We start from the raw sequence: 20361 nt of genomic DNA, 5'->3' as shown, positions 1-20361 counted from the left end.
AGCTGGGTTGGGCCCAACACATCCATCTTTGCTGTCCTCGTGAGCCTTCTGATGCCGGGCCAGGGGTAGGGACGCTGTTGGTAGTCAAGCAACAGAGTTTAGGTCTGTGTTATGTGACTCAGCCTGCACCAAGATAAATGCTGGCTCACAAATGCTGGTTTGGGTTAGCAATCTGCACCAGGTGTTAGGCTGAGTGCACCTGGGGCTCCTCCAGCAATCACAGCAGGTGTCTGAGATTCCATGTTCTGCAACTGTACTACTCAGAATGGACTAGAAGCTAGCCAGTGTCCTGGGTTTTTAAAGTCCCAAATCCTTTTCTCCAGTACCATTGAGAGCAATTCTATGACTAGTTTTTTTCTGGGAGAAAGAAACATAAACTATTCGACGTGTTCAACCTGGATGGGACCTACCAAGACAGGACCTGCAGGAATTCATTTTCTTTTTCCATTTGCAGAATGGTTGGGAATCAAAGATCTTTCCAAACCTGACTATGGAGATCCTGTGGTGTGTCAACCAGGGGACGTCCCAGTGTTCTGGACTTCTCAGATGACCAGTCTCAAAGCTGTCAGCAGCTGCAGTACGTCCGGGCTTAAAGGGGGCTATGACTATGACCCAGGATGGAAAAGGGTGGGTCTCTAGTTCTTGGAAGCATAGGCTTGCAGGGCAGTGACTTAAGAAACCGACTTACAAAACAAAATATAAAACATACAGATCTCCCAAGGCTGGGTCTCACCAGCAGCTTGTACGTTTTGATTAAATATATTTCCATCTGCAGAAGGCTCCCAGGCCATTCTAATAAAAAGACCAATATTTAGCTTGACTTTCTGAGACATTTTGAAGGTTGGTAGGGCTTTGAAAACAAGAGTGAAGGCAAACAGCACCACTAAACACTCCATTTCACATGGTATTTGCAGGGTACAGTGGTCCCCCTTTCCCCGCAGTTCTGCTTTCTGAGGTCTATTGCCCGCAGTCAACAGCAGTCCAGAAGCAGATGATCCTCCTTCTGACGAATCGTGGCCTCATGCTACGTCACATGCCCTCTCCCCTCACTTCCTCTCATCACGTGGGCATTTTTCATCTCACATTGTCACAAGAAGAAGGGTGAGGACAACACAGTGAGGTATTTTTAGAAAGGGAGGACCACATTCACAACCCTTTTATCAGTATATTTTCTAATTGCTCTATTTTATTATTAGTTATTGCTGTTAATCTCTTACTGTGCCTAATGTATAAATTAAACATCATAGGGATGTACGGATAGGAAAAAACATAGTCTATATAGGGTTCAGTGCTATGCAAGGTTGAAAAAACATAGTCTATATAGGGTTCAGTGCTATGCAGGGTTTCATGTGCACTGGGGGGTCTTGGAACATATCTTGATAAGGGGGGACCTCTGCATTTAAAGCAATACGGTCAGTTTATTTTTTTCAAAGACATAGGGTGATATTACAATGAAGAGACACACGAGGGCGCCCTAACCAGCTCACAGTAAGGTAGGGATGTGCTAGAAACCTTAAGAATAACTATGGCAGCCCATTTCGCAGACACCAAAAAATTCTAGCCAGGTCAGGCACACTGGAACTACAAATCACAGAATTTAATGTTACCTTAATTTTTTTGAAAGCATTCATATAAATTTAGCTATCAGAACGGCCTCACGATAGGGGAAGATTATTTCTAATATAGCGATGAGGCATAAATGCCAAGATTCATGGAATTCCATTCATTTATTTTTTTAAGATTTTATTTATCTATTTATTTATTAGCCAAGTCCAGGAAGGTGGCTTTGTGTATCTGTAAGAGTTCAGTAAGTACTTTCTGATACCCATGGGGTTCAGTTGATGGCAATTCCTGTCTGTAGCTGGGCTGCCCCTCCCTTCTGTTCCCACACGCATCTCATCTTCACTTTCCTAAACACTGGAGGCACCTGTTTAAGTGGGGCTTGATTTAGCCATCAGCTAATTTTTTCTGATTTGGTGCAACAAGCCATGTAAGGAGCGCTGTTGGCAGAGCCAAGGCCCGGCACCATCTTGCCCACCAACCGTGGGCTAGATGAGAATGGACTGAATTTGATGAAGTGAGTGCACTCAGTCCCTCCCGTTGTGTGTTTTAGAGACCCCACTGGCTTTCACCAGTGCGCCGGGTTGCACAGTCATGACCAACCTGAAGGATACAAAGGCTCCAGCCCGTTGTCTTACCCCTGAGGGAATTGCAGGCGTGAACCTTCCACCAGAGGTCCATCGCATTTCCCAAGATCCTTTGCACTACAGCATGGCATCGGCTTCAGCTGTTCAGAAGATTAGAGAGCTAGAGACTATAATTGCCGTAGACCCAGGTAAGAAACAAAGCGTGCTCACCTTAATGACCTGGAGCAATTCATCACTGGCGTAATGGTCAGTGAAAAAGGCAGCATGCAAACTACATGCATCTACAGGATGGATTTAAAAAAGAGAGAGAGAGAAAGAAGAATGTATTCCTCTTTATTTAGCTAACACTATCAAAGAGCAGAGATTGCTATTTTATCCAGAAAGTAGGCATAGCCTTAATGTCAGGCTACTAGACTATAACATTTTTCATTAACTTATGGAAATTGAGACTTCATCCAATGAGGGGCAAGTTTTCACCTATAGGGGTCATTCTGAAGCATAAACCTCAAAAACAATGTTATAACGAGGCTTCAAGTTATTTAGAATCCAAACTCTTTAAAAAGTTACCTGGGAATCATTAAGATATTTGCTTGAGTCCTCTTTCCCCTCAGCCTCCATCTCCATTTACAAGGGTCAGCTGCCTAAATTCTCTCTTTGCCTCTACTGTGCATTCCCACAGTGTGATTTTTTTTTTTAATGCCTATAGTACGTATGAATCCCTAAAAGAAGTAAATACACCAAAATCCTGATGTTGATGATCTCTGGGTAGTTCGAATGTGAATAATTTTTGGTTTTTTATTTGTTTTTTTTCCCCGAATTTTCAACACTAAACATAAGAGGGAGTTTGGAAGGTGAGCTTATTAGCTGGACACATTGCCATCACGACTAAATTGGGACTGGGATGGTAAGAAAAAAGGGAGTAGTATGGTTCCTAGGTCACCAACCGCCACCATTTAAACAAAGTCATCCCTGTGTCCCTAATCTCCTCTTTTTGCGCCATCGCCCTGGGCTTGGGTGTAGAATAGATGTTTTTGTGCTGGGCAGCAGAGGTAGGGGCAGGGGCTGGATCCCCACTCCTCTGAGGATGCTGGTGGGGCAGGACCCTGCAGGTGATAGCCTCATAAGAGTTTGCAACCAACACGTATATTGTATATTGCGTCTCAGAGAAAGGACAGTCCTTCTGTGGCTTGTGACCCACTGGCTTCTAGACATGGGATCCACTAGGGGTCTTCTGGTTCCAATTAGGAGGAGGTTGGCTGCCAGCTAGTTGAGGGGTTTTTCTCATCCCCGGGCATGGTCACTGAAGAGCCCCATGTCTAATCCAAGGTGGCCAGCAGAGGGCGCAGGTGTGCACAGAAATTCAATCCATTTGCTGGCAAAGGTTCCAGAGAGAATGAAGGTTCAGCCTTCCCTGGGGCTCTCTGCCTCAGTTTCTCATCAGTATAACAGGAGAAATAACAACTAGACCTCCTTTTTGCGGGGTGTGATGGGTAATAAGAATGACAGCTATCATCTACTGAGTTTTACCTTGGACCAGGCATGCGCTCAAAGCTTTAGCACATTTCATCTTAGATTCTTCCACTGACCCTATGGGGCAGGTATTACTAACTGCCTTTAACAGATGAGGAGACTGAGGCATATAGGGTTAAGAAACTTGCCCAAGTCCACATAGCTGGTACATGGTGGGGGCAGACGTTGAATCCGCACCCACTGACTCCAAGGCCCACAATCGATAAGGGTTGGATAAATTGGAATCTGAGTTTACATGGTATATCACAGTCCCACCGGGCCAGTTAAAAGAGTGCTCTGGCCTCTGCTGGCTCATACCTTCTCATGGGCTGTGATTCTTGACCTGGGTGCTCTTTGTACTTTGAAGGTCTGGAGGAGGTGTACCTGGTCTCCCTGTTGGCCCATCAGACGCCTGTTTGCCAGATATCTGAATAGATGGTGCTGGGGTCCCTGTGGAAAGCAGAGGGGTGAGGTCAGCCTGGAGAGGTCGAGCCTCCTGGCCGAAGTCCCAGCACCCAGACAGAGAACAGCACCTGGGCACAGTCATAGAGCCACCAAGCTGGGTGCCATTTTGCGTGAACTAATACCGTGGCCAAGAATCAAACAGTGCAGAACGGCCTTAAAAATGTCTGCTCTCTCCCCTGGGCTTGGGACCAAAGGTGGGCATAGCAAAACTTCCTTCAAAACTACAAGGCCTAGCTTTTTGATGTTTTATCTGTCTGTTGTGTTGTTCATTCATTCATTCTTTCAGCGGAGAGTCTGGTTTCTTTTGCACATAAACTCACAGTAAATCTGGGATCAATGCCTACCCCTGATGCCCCTTTTAGGACAGACACATACACATATAGAGATGGAAGCTCATGGCTGTGTGTACCTAGAGCCTCTTACATAGGCTGATCTCCTGGGTGGATATTTCTTTTTAATTTCTGCAATACTTTCTCCCTCACAAACACTCTTACCCAGGCTAACAGCCCTTCCATTCAGCACAGGGGGCATGAGGGAAGATGAATTATTAACTCTGCCATTAGCTCAGATAAAAAAGTAAGTGGTAAGTAAATTTACTGCAGACTCGGCGCACCCCAGCTTAATAAAAATGAGCCGGGAGGGCATCCACAAACCCCCCCTTTGGTGCTTGTGCAGACTGTGTCTAGGTTTGAAGCATGAGGAATAGGGAAAAGGCAGATTTATGAGTGTCCAGATGGGCCAATACTGCCTATGAAGGAACATCGTTCATCCTCAAGAACAACAGATGCTTTTGATTCCTGCTATATGAAATAAGCAGATATAAGATTAATGGCAGTATACTGAGCATTGCTCACTGGGCTTAATAATAGAGCCACTCAGTCATTTTTGAGAGGACGTTGGCTTGCATTTGAGGTGCATGGAGAATAAGAAGGAAGGCAAAGTTTAGAGTGACGATGTTTGCTCTCATGCAAAAACCATCATAAATGATGAGCTCATCGGCTGCTCTAAATTTAAGAAAGCTCTCTCTGCCCTCCTCTCGCTTTTGATGTTTATCACATCCTATGAAATAGGTTACTTTCCGGTTTTTTTCTTTAAAAATATTGTTCTTCTCCCCTTTCACCAACAGCAATCCGCGTTCGTTGTAGAAACATCAGAAAATATATGAATGTAAAGAGGCAGTGAAAATAACCAGAATCCCATCACAATTAACCGTTATTCACAAACAGTTCAATATTTGCCCTTAAAGTCCTTTTCTTCAGTCTTAAGCCTGTAAGACTGAAAAAAGAATATATATTCTTTATGTATACATATATTCCCCTTTTTAATATATTGTGAACATCTTTCCATGTCATTAGTCTTCTACATCCTTTTTAATGTTTGCATAGAATTCCATTTTATAGACATTCCACCATTTTTATTAACATCCATCATTTGACACCATAAACAAGGCTGTAGTCAACACCCTCTGACTACTTGTGTGTACATCCCCACGATCCCTTTATCAGGATAAATTCCTGGACGTGAATAGCTGGTACAAGGGGCACGTACAAATCTGAGTACAAATCACCCTCCAGACAAATGTTCCAGTCTCCACCCCCACTGCAGGCATGTGCAGGGCCCTTTCCTGCAGCCTCCCTCCATCTGGACCCCCTCCCCATGCTCCATGTAGGAAAACGGAGGCCCAGAGCAATCCAGGGACGAGGCCAAGGTCCCACAGCTACTTTGGGCTTGAACGTAAGTTTCCGAATTCCAAGTCTGGAACTGTCCCTCCACAACAGGAACCCCAACCCTGTGTCCCTCCATGTTCTCCATGCACCTCAAGGGCAAGCTGACACCCTCAGGCCCCATCCGTCGGTCTACCTCTCATTTTAGCCACAGCTGGGGGAGGGGTTCTGAGTCACATCCTGCCTTCACCGGGCCCAGATATGCCTGGGGGTGACCTGAGTATGGACAGGGGCACAATGACAGGCCCTAGGGGGGCATTAGAGCCGATGATGCTGGTGCCCTGCCTGTCTCCCCTGCACCCAACAAGGGGCAGGAGCAGGTGCATCAATGCCCGGTCCCCCTGTCCTCTGGCAGGAGAGCCCTGAGGTGTGGACCCCACAGTTTCCTAGAGCAGCTCAGGCAGGACTGAGGCCCAGTTGCCTTTGTAGTTAATTTGCTCACTCACACATTCATTCTTCAGGAGCTTTTCTCCCTTTTTTCACACTTCTTCCATCTTCTGACTTAGTGTTCCTGGGCTCACTTTCCATAGAAATACCTGCACCCAAGTCCTTGTCTGAGGGCCTTCTTCTGGTGACTCCCCCACTAGGGCAGTCCTGTTGCCTCTTCTTCAACATTCCTGCATCAGTTAGAGTCTGCTAGACCGCTAGAACAAATTAACCCCAAGATGCTTTCCTCAAATACAGTACGAGTGTGTGCCTCTCACGCAACCGTCCAGAGCAGGCCTTCGCTGGTGAGTGTAGGTGTTCAGCGGGAAGGGGGACCTGCTCCAGCCAGAAGCTCTGCCATGACCCCCTGTGACCCCCAGGAGGTGCTGGTTGTCAACAGCTGGGAAGGGAGGAAGGAAGGCAGGGGTGGGGGGTGGCAGGCCCAGAGGGGGTGCAAATGACTTCCACTCCTGGTCCCTTTGGCTGCTCTCCGGATGTGGCAGAGAGGACCTAGGCTCATGGAAGACTGGAAGCCCTAACCGGAAGAGCTGCTGGTCAGCCACAGACCAGCTCCCCTTCGTGCCTGGGGGCGGGGGCAGAGAAGGAATTCTGGGGAACAACCAGCAGTCTCTGCCACATCCCCTCAAATCCACTTCAGAAACAAGAGTAAATAAAAAACCAAACTGCTGTTTACATAAGTTTCTACTTGAAACACATGACGTTATCTTATGACTTTTTTTTTTAATCTTATGACTTAAAAAAAATGGGGTGCCTGGGTGGCTCAGTCGGTTGGGTCACCGACTCTTGGTTTCAGCTCAGGTCGTGATCTCAGGGTCATGAGATCGAGCCCTGCGTCAGGCTCCCTGCTCAGTGCGGAGTCTGTTTCTCTCTCTCTCTCTCTCTCCCTCTGCCACCCCCGCCCCCACCTTCTCTCTTTCTCTCAAGCGAATAAATAAATTTGAAAATAATTTTAGGCCAGCAGGGGATCGGACACCTGCTCTGCAGAGATGAGCTGCTGCGAGCCTCCCTGTTGCTGTCGCACGTCCGCTCGGTGCTCGTCACCACCGGCTTCCCCACACACTTCAACCACCAGCCCCCAGAAGAGACGGACGCCCTCCGGGAGCCATGGCCCTGGCCGCCTTCCTGCAGGCCTTGGGGAAGGGCGTCTCCATGATCGTTGACCAGAGAGCCTTGAGTTTGTTCCAGAGGCTTGTGGAAGAAGCTGTTGAGCAAGGTGAGGAGTGAGATGAGGATAGTCCGTTTCCCCCAAACGGGCCTTTGCGGGCAGAGGCTGTGGGGGTCGGGGGGGGCCCGGGTGTGTGGAGCTCCTGCCAAGCACCCAGCTCAGGGCTATGCACAGGACAGGGGGCGTTTTCCTTCCTGTTCGAAACCTCTCTGGTATCAGCAGCATTAGCACCATTTTATGGATGAAGAGGCTGAGTCTCTGAGGGGTCCGGGTGAGTTGCCTGGGTGGGAATGGTGAGCTCGAGTTTGAACCCGGGTCCTCCAGGCTCCAGAGCCCAGGGTCCTGCTGGGCACCTGCTCCCCTCCCTGTGTGACCTGCAGGGGACTCAGCAACCCAGGCCAGCCTGGACCCCAGCCCCCGACCCCCCGGAGGGGGGTGGAGGTGCGATAGTCGAAACCAGAGGTGGCAGGGTCCCTCCCGGGCCAGCGGGGCGAATGCCCCGCGCCGCACAGGCTCCTGGAGCACACAGGTGCCTGAGAGCTGCAGGCGACGCTGGCGTGAGGCCGTGCCGCTGTCCGCGTCAGGATCGGCTGGGGTGCACTGTGAGCAGCAGCTCTTCGCCTCTCCTCTTCCCACTAGGGTTGTGCGGGCATCGGCGCGGAGCCTGGTGCTCTGACCTACTTCCCGCTGCCTGTGTCTCTGTGTCCCTGAAAATGCGTTTCGGGGTTTCTTCAAAGCTGTGCAAAACCACTCAGTCCACAAGTAAGGGGACTGGTGTCTCCGGGAGCCCCTCAGCCAGGGGGGCACAGGGCACAGGAGCCTTGCCTCTTGTCTTTCAGAGACAGGCAGGTCCCCGTGGAACTGGGACCCCACTGCCTGGAGCAGTGACCTCGAAAGTGCCCATTCCCCCCTGTTGGTTTTTCCTCCTCCCTGCCCTCACTTTCTGCCCTTCCCACCTGCCCCCTGGGGTCGTCTCCCAAATAAACCGCCTGCACTGGAGTCTTTGTGTCAGACTCTGGTTTCAGAGAACCCCAAACCGATGAACGGTGCAGGTGGAGGTTTCAAGAAGTAGACAGCTCTGTCTGTATTTTGAAGGGAGAGTCATGATTCCGGGTGGATTGGACGCAGGTGTGAGACAGGGGATGAGGATGGCTGCACAGTTTGGGCAGGGTGACGGGGAGGGCGCAGCTGCTGGGGACCCACACCGCGGAGACGCTGCTCCTGGGAACATCCGACAGTGTGGCCGCTGTGGAAACCAGTATGGCGGTTCCTCAAAAAATGTAGAAAATCGCCCATGATCCAGCAATCCCACTTCTGGGTATCACCCCAAAAGAACCGAAAGCAGGGACGCAAACAGATACTTGCCCATCTGCGTTCGCAGCAGCGTTATTCACCAGAGACAAGCCAAGGGTCTGTCCGCGGATGAACCGATAAACAGAATGCAGTCTAGACAGACAATGGAATATGTCCTTCAGCCTTAAAAAGGAAGGAAATTCTGACCGATGGGTGAACCTGGAAGGAATCATGCTGAGTGAAATAAGCCGGTCACAAAGGACAAAATCCTGTAGGACTCCACTTACACGAGGGACTGAGAGCAACTGCTATCTTAGGGACAGAAAGAAGAATGGTGGTTCGAGGGGCTGGGGGGGCTGCTGGGGAGTGTTTATTAGGGACAGAATTCCAGTTGGGGAAGATGAGAAAGTTCTGGAGACGTGGTGGTGCTGGAGACAACTACAGCGTGAACATACTCAACGCCAGAGACCTGTATGCTTAGAAATGGCTAAGGAAGTAAAAGTCACATTATGTAGGTTACCACAATTACAGTTTTTAAAAAAAATCTTAAAAGAGTGCAGGTCTGAGCCTCAGTGTGAGCAATCTGTAGACACACAAGTGGAGACGTCAAGTAGACAGATCTATGAGTCGAGTTCAGGAGAGCCGTCTGGGCTGGAAAGAGAAATCGGAGACTGGTTGGCATATTGATGGCCTTTTAAGTCCAGACACGGGGTGAGATCACCCAGGGAATAAGAGACAGAGAGAAGGTCCCAGGATTACACCCTGGGATGCTCCACATTGAAAGGTCAAGGAGGAGAGGGGGAGCCACCAGGGAGGCTGGGAAGGAACTGCACAGAGGACCGAGGGACACGGAAGTACCATGTTGTGAACAAGGAGGACGGGTGGGCCACAGTCCCAGCCGCTGCCAACAGGCTGGCAGCCTCCCCTATCTGACAAGCGGCTTGGATATTTTTAGCTGCCCACTTTCCCAGAGGCAGCTCTGCCCTCGCAGCTCACCTGCTGGCCTGGCTCAGAGGCTCCAGCTGCTCGGGAGCTCAGAACTGGGGCTCGCCCATGGGGCGGTTTAGAAGGTAGTGTCTGCTCTATTCAATTTTGCAGGACTTTTGTGACATGTGGACGAAGAAAGGGAAAAAGATTTGGCCTTTTAATGAAAATTAGTTCAGTTCTTTTTATAACCAAAGGCTGCACATGTTTAAAGAAGAAAAAGCTTAGTCATTTCTTCCTTGTCTTGAGCGTAAATGGACCAAATGGATAAATTTGTTCTTTGCAGCTCAGGTGCGGGTTCATATCTTGCGCTGATGTTCCTTTGCAGAGACTCTTTCTCTCTGTGTGCCCCTCTGGGGGGGTATGTTAGGTTCCCTGCCCTGTTTGGCTCCCCGGTGCCCCTTCTTACTAGTATCCTGTATCCTTGATCCAATGTCAGGAAGTAAGAAATCACCAGCCTTAACTTAGCACCTACTACATGCAAGACCCCCAGCTCAGTGTTTGGCCCATATCACATCATTGCATCCACAGCAATCCTGGGTCAAGGGAGACATGACTAACCCCATTTTGCAGAGGAGGAAACCACAGCTAAGGGAGTTTCTGTGGTTTGTCCAAGGTTACACAGCTAGGACTGTTGTTTGGTTGTAGTCAGTCCCCTTGCTGGGTCACCAGGCTGATCCTCACAGCACAGAAAGGGTCTGGGTCTTTCAGCTTGTTGTGACCACACCCCCCACCCCACCCCACCCCCATTTCCTGGCTTGTCCCATGTAGAATGTGCTCGGCAAGTATCCCTTGATGGACTGACTGTCCTCTCCTTGTCTTTCCCCCTTAGACATGGGGTGGGACTGGGGAGGGATGTTGGAGGGAGCCACGCTGGGGGCCCCTTAGGGTCTCTGCCAATGATTCTGGCTTCTCTACCCACTGAGGGAGGGGGGCGGTGGCAGCTCCCAAAGGGCTTGGGACAGCCATATGGTGAAGCTGAGGTGGGAAGCAGCCACATTTATAATACCATGTGGTTTTAACATGGACAGGGTTCTTGCTTGGGCTGGGTTTATGTGAGGTGTGTGAGGGGCTGATGATGGAGATTATGGCAGCCCCTCTGGTCCCCAGAGTGGGCCAGGGGGTTCCGCAGAACCAGTGGGACCGTAAGTGCTGGGTCCATCCCTGTCGCAGGCCCCCTGTTCGCCATCTCAAGCTCTGCGTGGAGATCTCATCCTGGGCCAGTGAATGCACAAGCATTCTACCTCCACCTGCTAGGAGGTGGATTCGTTAATGACAACCAAGTCACTTTTATTTTAATTTGGGATTTGTGTGTGCTTCCCACATATTCTACATTAATGTGTATTATTATTGTAATTAGAGAAGGTGCTATTTTTGAGAGTCAAAATCACTTTGGCAATCACTCCAATACCAGTAGCTAATTCCACGCCCAGACTCTGGGACCTCTCCACTGTTGTTCTAGAACTTCCCTGAAGGTATGCAGGGAGGGGAGGAGGGGGGGAGCAGATGAGAACTTGGGGTGGAAACTGGGATCGTGACACTGACCTCCATCCTTGGCTTCACCTGACTTACATAGCACCTCTGAGCCTCAGTTTTCCTCTTCTGTAAAATGGGGTTAATAATGGTTCTTATCACATAGAATTGTTGTGACAATTAAGTGAGAGCATGCATGTCAGGTGCTTAGTGGAGGGCTAGCTCCCCGTCACCATGGGCGCCACGTGTCCCCAGAACTCACGATGGCAGTGAGCCAGAATAGGCCTCCATTCATGGGGTCTCATGGACATCTACAGGCAGCGTATTTGCTAGCCCCCAATAGTGGTGACAGTAGCCCAATTCCACGCCACTCAGGGTCACACACTCCGCCAACCGAGGGTTTACTAAGGACTATAAATAAACAAGTATTCTCATTCTCATGTTGAGGTCTCAGCTTTCCTAACAAAGTATTCGACAGGTAGGTAGTGATAGTGATACTTTCCAAAGAAGCTTCTGAAAAGCCAACATGAATTTCCAAAATGCAACACGAGGGCTGATGTGTCAACCCTTTGCCTTTATTTTCAAGGTGTTCTGAAGACACCGATCCCCTTATTAACTTTCCAAGGTGAATCAGCGGGAGCCACTCAGGCATTTCTCTACAAAGATGGCGACCCCAAGTCACCGAGGTATGTGCATCCCATCCCAGCGTAAGCGGGTGATGGTGGAAAAGCCCATGCTCTATTCACTTTGCTGACTCCAGGGAGAACAGAGCCATGTGCCCAGGGGTTCTGACGGGCCAGGCTGCTGGGTTTCAAGGAGTCCTGGGGGCTTCACAGAGCATTTCTGGGCATGGCATGCCCTCCTGATAGAGAAACAAGATAGGAAAATTATAAAAACCAAAAACTAGCAGTTTCTCAAACTGGGTCATGACCCACTAGAGAGAAGTGAGTCATTTCAGTGGGGTAACCGGCACGTTTGCAAGGGAAATGAGAAACAGAAATACCATCGTACGTCCTGTGTCGTAATGCTAAGTACTCTCTCGTGAAATTTTGTGCAAATGCGTGTTTTTTTACTGTGTGTTGTGATCAGACATTTTGAAAAATACATCTTTATTGTATGTAGGGATGCATTTCAGATCTTACCATTTTTAATACAGCGTTTCTAAAACTTTTTTGACAGCAGTAATACCTTCTGCATTGCAAACAGTACGCACACACGTGCGCATACCCACACCCACAACTAAAACGAAGATTCAGAAAACAGTATTTACTCTTGCTATGTGCAATATATTCTGACGTTTTCTATTCCAGTCTATTCTATTCTATTCTACAGTGTTCTGTTTTACTTTTCTGGAAATGCTGACCTGGCCTAATAAATTTATTTCACAACCCACTAATGAGTGGCCAGTTAGAACTTAAAAACACTGCTTTAATAGGCCTGGCGGGCATAGCTGCTCACAGCAGAACTTGATGATCATAATGAGGACCCTGAGTCACCAAGAAAAAGTTCAGTCGTGGATCCCATATGCTATTTAAGGCAGCAGAAACATGTGTGGTTCATATTAGAGATGTTTATATTCTCCAAATGGTTGACATATAAACAAAGCTCTGGATCTTCAGGGAGAAGCTAGAAAATTCTCTTGTGTGGGATCCCTGATGCCAGTTAACGCAGGTGCTGCTCTGTTTGCTGAGTGGAGGGAGGCCGGGCAGATCTGATTGTGGGGAGAGAGGCTTGTGCTCTCTTTGGAGAAGATGCGTTAACTCTTTCCAGGGAGCCGGCTTCCCAGGAGTGGATTACTTCCCACTGTAACTAAATGGATCCTGCTGGCCTAAAAAAAAGGCTTAGTCATTTCGTCCCTGTCTTGAGCATAAATGGACCAAATGGATAAATTGGTTATATACCTTCATTAGGTATATAACTGAAATTCTCCTAGGGGGAAGGTCCAGAAGTGGTGTTCTCCCTGCAGAACAGAGAACATATTGATCCCAGTCGGAGGTCCTGTTCTAAAGAGGCTTTTCATCAACATGGATATAGGTCTAGGGGAAATTCAAGGTCAAAGTTCCTTCCTCCTGTTGACTCTGCTTCTCAGTGGCTGCTTTTTTTCTGCCCTGGGCATGGAGCCTCAGGATTGCTTTCCAAAACCTACTAAGTGTCCTGATTCCAAGCATCTATGATGCCACCACATTCTACACAACCAAGGGGCATAGCCAGGCATTCAGAGTTCAGATTTTTTTATTATTATGGTAAAATATACATAACATAAATTTCACCATTTTAACCATTTTATTTTTTTTATTTTTTTATTTATTTTTATTTTTATTTTTTAAAGATTTTGTTTATTTATTTGAGAGAGAGAGAACACATGAGAGGGAATAGGGTCAGAGGACGAAGCAGACTCCCTGCCGAGCAGGGAGCCCGATGCGGGACTCGATCCCGGGACTCCAGGATCATGACCTGAGCCGAAGGCAGTCGCTTAACCAACTGAGCCACCCAGGCGCCCCCATTTTAACCATTTTAAGCATGCGGTTCAGTGGTATTAAGGTCTATCTGCATTGCTGGGCAATCATCCCCACCATCCATCTCCAGAACGTTTTCATCTTCCCAAACAGGAATACTCTACCCATAAACAATGACTTTCCATTCCCCCTCGACCCCAGCCTCTACTTTCTGCCTCTACGAATCCACTGCTATAGTACCTCAAATAACCATAGGGACCATATAGTATTTGTCCTTCCGGGACTGGCTTATTCCAGTTAGCAAATTATCCTCAAGATTCCTCCACGTTGTAGCGTATGTCAGAATTTCCTTCCTTTTTAAGGCTAGATAATACTCCCTTGTATGTACATACCACACTCTGCCTCTTTGTTCGTCTGTTGGTGTTCATCCCTTTTGCCTAGTGTGAATAATGCTGCAGTGAACAAGGGTGTCTAAGTATCTCCTCGAGACCCTGCTTTCAATTCTTTGGGCTGCGGACCCAGGGGTGGAATTGCTGGATCGTGTGGTAATTCTATTTCACACTTTTTGAGGAACCGCCACACAGTTTTCCATAGCAAAGATTTTAATGTACTCTATCATGGGGCGCCTGGATGGCTCAGTCAGTTAAGCACTTGACTCTTATTTTTTTTATTTTATTATGTTATGTTAGTCACCATACAATACATCATTAGTTTTTGATGTGGTGATCCACGATCCATTGTTTTCGTATAACACCCAATGCTCCATGCAGTACGTGCCCTCCTTGATATCCATCACCGGGCTAACCAACCCAACCTACTCCCTCACCTCTAAAACCCTGTTTGTTTCTCAGAGTCCATAGTCTCTCATGGTTCGTCTCTCCCTCCGATTTCCCCCCCTTCATTTTCCCCTTCCTTCTCCTAATGTCCTCCATGCTTTTCCTTATGTTCCACAAATACGTGAAACCATATGATAATTGACTTTCTCTGCTTGACTTATTTCACTTAGCATAATCTCCTCCAGTCCCATCCATGTTGATGTAAAAGTTGGTTATTCATCCTTTCTGATGGCTGAGTAATATTCCATTGTATATATGGACCACATCTTCTTTATCCATTCATCTGTTGAAGGCACTTGACTCTTAATTTCGGCTCGGGTCATGATCTCAGGGTCGTAAGATTGAGCCCAGCTTCGGACTCCCCGCTCAGCGGGGATCCCTGCTTGAGATTCTCCCTCTCCCTCTGCCCCTCCCCCACCCCCGCCAGTTCTCTCTTTCTCTCTCTCTCTCTAGAATAAATAACTAAATCTTACAAAAAAATAAAGAACTCCATCATGGGGGGATTTAGAGAGATATAAAAGTGCAATTTTCATATTTTTAAGTTGGATTATCAAGACAAGATTCCTCCTAATAACAAAAGCAACCACAAATACCACCACTTCCTGTGCCCTGAGTAGGTACAGGGCTGTCTGTGAAGTACCTCTTGTGCATTTTCTCCACTATATTGTTGAAGCCTCTTTAAAACTCTCTGAAGTAGGGGCGTCTGGGTGGCTCAGTCGGTTAAGCGTCTGCCTTTGGCTCAGGTCATGATCTCAGGTTCCTGGAATCGAGCCCCGCATCGGGCCCCCTGCTCAGCGGAAGCCTGCTTCTCCCTCTGCCACTCCCCCTGCTTGTGTTCCCTCTCTCGCTGTGTCTCTCTCTGTCAAATAAATAGATAAAATCTTAAAAAAAAAAAAAAACTCTCTGAAGTAGATAATGCAGCGTCCAAAAATGAGGCCCAGGGAGGGTCTCTGTCAGGTCATCAGATGTAGCAAATGTGAGTCAGAGAGGCTAAGCACTTGGCCACGGCCAGGAGTGCGAGGGTCTGGACTGGAGTCTACGCTATCTGATCCCACAGCCCACAGGCTTACTGCCACCATCTGTGCCTCTTACCTAATCTCTGTCTTGCATTAGATTCATCTTCCATTTCAACTCTTTTTAAGTCTGCTTGTGTACGTAAATGGAACAACACCCTGGAAGAAACCAGCGATGTGCGAACAGCAGCCCTCACTCAAACCTCTGGGTGCTGGTCCCCCTGGCTAGTGGAGACCGGGCTAGGACACCGGCAGCATCTAGCACGTGACCCTGACCGTCAACCTTCCTAATCTCACAGCCTCTGACTCTAATGAACTGCTGAAGAGTCTGGTGACATTTTTATCTTTTAATAGATTTTATTTATTTAAGAGAGAGAGTGCATTCGCACAGCGGGGAGGGGCAGAGGGAGAGAGAGAATCTCAAGCAGACTCTGCTGAGCGTGGAGCCCGTCACGGGGTTCAATCTCACGACCCTGAGATCAGACCTGAGCCAAAATCAAGAGTCAGATGCTCAACCCACTGAGCCATCGAGGTGCCCCAAGATTCTGATGATATTTTTTTTAATGATTTGATAGACTAGCCCCCAGCACAGGCCCTGGCACTTACACTTAAATGCTTAGCCAAATTCTGTAGGAATGAAGGAATCCAAGAAAGAATACAAGGGTCCTTCACACAAACACATGACGCAACAAGGCAGTCACCCTCTCCATAAGGCCCCATGCCCTTGCTCCCTGGCAGATTCGACCATCTGGTGGCAATAGAATGGGCAGGAAGGGCTTCCGATGGCAGTTACTGTAACGCCAGGAAGATGAACATCAAGCACTTGGTTGACCCCACTGACGACCTTTTCCTTGCAACACAGAAGATTCCTGGAATCTCATCAACTGGTAAGCAGGGGGCACTGAGAATTCAACAAGAATGTGTCAGCACGAACTGCCTTTTTATTGACTATGCAACACACGATAAGAAAGAGTTCTATGGGGACCATAGTTTTCTGGTCCAGAGATGTTGTTTGTTTATTATGGTTGGTATAGACGATAAAGACACTGTCACTTAGAAATCCAGCATTCCCACAAGCAAGAAAGGGAAATGCCGCTTAATCGAGCGTGTTCTACTCGCCCAGCTCTAAAATACTAAAACTAATAATAAAATAATAACAATAATAAAATTGAGGCATGGTATATTCTATTGGTCATACAGGACAAATGTACCATGTATACTGTGTTTCATCTTACAAATGCATTAATTTTTAAGTATAACTTCAATACGTGATTAATGCGATATTTTGATTGCTAATAATATAATAATGTGACCCTTTGTGTTTGTACAGAACTTTATCTTTTTCAAAGAGGTTTCACACCAACATATTTTTGAAGCCTCTTTAAAACCCTGGCAAGTAGATAAGGCAGGCAGAGTGTCCAAAAATGAGGCCCAGGAAGTTCCTTGAGGTCACCTAGCCCATTAGTGTTGCTGGTAGAATTAGGAGTCCAGACTCCCAGGACCACTTCCGACATGCTTTTCATGGAATCATGTTGCCTTAATGAATTTCTGAAAGGCTTGACACAACTCCCAGAACAGCATTCCCCTCCCCTGGGGGTAGGTATAGATCCTCGGGTAATGAAGGCAAGTTTCTCGTTCTGTGTTTAATTGTTCTCTTCGTTCAAACACTTCAGAGTGTTTCCCAGACTCATTAGTCACCTTTGGCTTTTGAGGTTTTGATGAGAAAATGAAAGTCTTCCTGGCTGAGTAGAAAGTTTCTGCAAAGCTCCTGGTCTTTCCCAGAAGAGGCCTTGGGTGTGGTACCCACAGCACACTTGGCTTCAGCTTCCTGTCTCTCTGGGCTGGACAGGCCGAGGACTTGAGGGCTGGAGGAAGGAATGCCCAGAGTGTAGAAGGAAGGGGTCTCCAAGTCAAAGGGGCGATCAGGATCCAAAGGAGCTGTTCTTCCCCCGCCACATGGACCCCAATCTTTGCTGATCCCCCCAAGGATGCCCCCAAGACCCCAGAGGAAGCAGGTAGAGCTCTCTGTTTGTGCCTTCAAACTGCTCCCTCTGTGGACCTCTAGAGCTTTCTCTTACCCTCAGGAGCACAGGCTTCTCTTGTGGTCCCTACGACCCCCTGCCCAGCAGGGCCACCCCTGTCTTTTCTCTCCTCTGCTCCATCGATACCCCGTTCCTCAGTTTCCACAGGCAGCTGGCTTGTCATGGACATGGCACTGACCTTCCACTTAGCACCCAGGTCCCAACCCTCTCGGAGACCCTGGAAGTGCCCTTGAGTGAGGAAAATAAGGCCACAGGCAGGACTGACCTGAGAGGCAAACAAGATTAAATTCATAAAGTACAAAAGAGCAGAGACGGGCACCTGGGTGGCTCAGTCATTAAGCGTCTGCCTTCAGCTCAGGTCATGATCCCAGGGTCCTGGGATCGAGCCCCGCATCGGGCTCCCTGCTCCGCGGGTAGCCTGCTTCTCCCTCTCCCTCAGTCCCCCTGCTGTGTTCCCTCTCTCGCGTTCTCTCTCTCTGTCAAATAAGTAAAATAAAATCTTAAAAAAAAAAAAAAAAAAGCAGAGACAGAAGTAGACAAACACCAATGTTAGCTTTGTTATTATTCCCCTTCATTCAGCCGGCTGTCGTGGGCCTAGAAAATGATGTGTGTCCGTTCATCTGAATCTGATGAACAGGAGGCTCCCCTGAGAAATCCTCAGGGGGTGGACCTGAGGCACCAGGCCATAGCAACCGTCTGCTTCTTTCGGCTGCGCCCAGGTCTCCGGTGCTCGAGGTGGGGTAGCTCTAGTCCCGTCCACCACCTCACAGTGAATGCTGGCCTCAGGTGGATCTCTTCCACCCGTAGAAACCCACACAGAAACAGCCGTGCAACCGTGCCTTGGACCAGGGCCTTGGGTGAGCCGTTATCTTGAGGCAGCTGACCTCTGACCTACAGAATCCTCCAGAAACATCGGGACACAGGACCAAATGGTGCTCCTCCAGCACCACCCATGAGGGCGACAGGCTGTAGGGTTGGTTCGACTTTTTTCATCTTGCGCCTGTGAGGCTGGAGCTGCCTGGGAATTATTTTTAGCCAACTCACCTATCTTCAACATCATTCATTTCACCGGTGAGTTAAATAATTTGTAACACCGATTTATTCTAACATGTTTGTTCTAGCATTTATTATGTGGATCAACAAACCCTCAGGTGCTGACGCTCAGACTGGCCTTTAGACCTGGTCTCTTTCACATGCTAACCAACTACCCCTGTGGTTTGTATTCCTGATTCGGCTACCTCACAGGGCGCTGGGCACCCTTCTGGTGTAGACGAAGATGAACTGACACACATATATTTCGTACTCTTTCACCAGAAGCCTTTAAAGTGAAGTACAGATTTGGCCTTGACCATCTCTACCAGTTCCCCGTCACACAGATGGGGCTCACGGCCTTGCAGCCCATCCTGAGCAGGAGCCACACCCCTTCTCCCACGGGCCTGATAGCACCAGCATAGGGGGTGCCCCGTCTGTGACTAGAGAGCGTGACTCAGTAAGGGACATGGCCACACACCGGTGAGTTCCAAACTTCCACTCACTTTTTTTTTTTTTTTTAAAGATTTTATTTATTTATTTGACAGAGACAGCGAGAGCAGGAACACAAGCAGGGGGAGTGGGAGAGGGAGAAGCAGGCTTCCCGCTGAGCAGGGAGCCCGATGTGGGACTCGATCCCAGGACTCTGGGATCATGACCTGAGCCGAAGGCAGCCGCTTAACGACTGAGCCACCCAGGCGCCCCACTTTTTTTTTTTAAAGATTTTATTTTTTTATTTATTTGACAGAGAGAGAGAGAGACAGCTAGAGAGGGAACACAAGCAGGGGGAGTGGGAGAGGGAGAAGCAGGCTCCTGGCCGAGCAGGGAGCCCGATGCGGGGCTCGATCCCAGGACCCTGGGATCATGACCTGAGCCGAAGGCAGACGCTTAACGACTGAGCCACCCAGGCGCCCCGTTCAACTCACTTTTAACTAGAGAAGTTTCTAGAAGACCTGAAGGAGAAGTACATCTCCTGGTTGTCTGAAAATAGACCCCGAGCCAACACTTTTCCCCTCCCTGAGGCAACACAACACATGTGGAGGGGCTGCCCTGCCCCCAAACCACCACCCCCATTCTGCCCGATCCTGTACACTGACTGACTCAGCTCCCCCTCCCTTCAGGAGTCGGTGACGGGGGCAATGAGCTTGGGATGGGCAAAGTCGAGGAGGCTGTGAAGAGACACATTCGAAATGGGGATGTGATCGCCTATGACGCGGAGGCTGACTTTGCTGTCATCACTGGTGAGTGCTCAGATGGCGGGCCAGTCAGGCCCGGCTACCCAGGGGGAGGGACCCGGAGGCCTGGAGCCTATCCGGCCAGAAGCTCCCCTCCTCTGTGAGGGGAGTCTCCAGGGCACCAGGGCAAGAAGGGGACCTGGTTCTCAGCCTTTGGCCTCTCATTCAGTCATCCAACAAACATCGGTCCTGGAGTTACGTAGCAAGGGTCGGGCTCCCCAGGGCTCCTGCTCTAGGGGTAGCAGACAGACAAGGAGCCCTACGAAAGAAACACACCAGCTCATGCTACACAGTGCCAAGAGGAAGATGGAAGACAGGGACAGGCAGGCCCCTTTAGATCAGTGGTCAGGGAAGGCCTCTCTGAAGCGGGGTCATCCGTGCTTTCCTCTGTGCCTCCTGCAGGGTGGAAAGGAAGAGAACCATCTGGTAAACGTTTGGAGGGGGCAGAAGGCTTCCCACCTCCCTTCAAACTTACCTCTGCCGCAGGCTGCCCTGTCCCTCTTTTCCCCGTCAGGACCAACCTTTCCCAGGTCCTTTGAGGCC

At 48.8% G+C, this 20361-nt stretch overlaps 1 protein-coding gene across 1 annotated transcript in view; it reads left to right on the top strand.

Moving 5' to 3' along the window:
- The window catches only part of DGLUCY (D-glutamate cyclase), a 40124-nt gene that overhangs the window by 9302 nt on the left and 10461 nt on the right, over positions 1-20361 (top strand). The window contains 7 exon segments of the mRNA XM_021679917.1: positions 455-577; positions 2114-2335; positions 7246-7380; positions 7383-7505; positions 11794-11893; positions 16251-16399; positions 19705-19824. Coding sequence (XP_021535592.1) covers positions 455-577; positions 2114-2335; positions 7246-7380; positions 7383-7505; positions 11794-11893; positions 16251-16399; positions 19705-19824 — 972 coding nt within the window.

The sequence above is a fragment of the Neomonachus schauinslandi genome, chromosome 9 (genome assembly GCF_002201575.2).
Source record: "Neomonachus schauinslandi chromosome 9, ASM220157v2, whole genome shotgun sequence".
Classification (NCBI taxonomy): domain Eukaryota; kingdom Metazoa; phylum Chordata; class Mammalia; order Carnivora; family Phocidae; genus Neomonachus; species Neomonachus schauinslandi.
The sequence above is the reverse complement of the archived record's forward strand: the minus strand, read 5'-3'. Positions and strand labels throughout refer to the sequence as shown.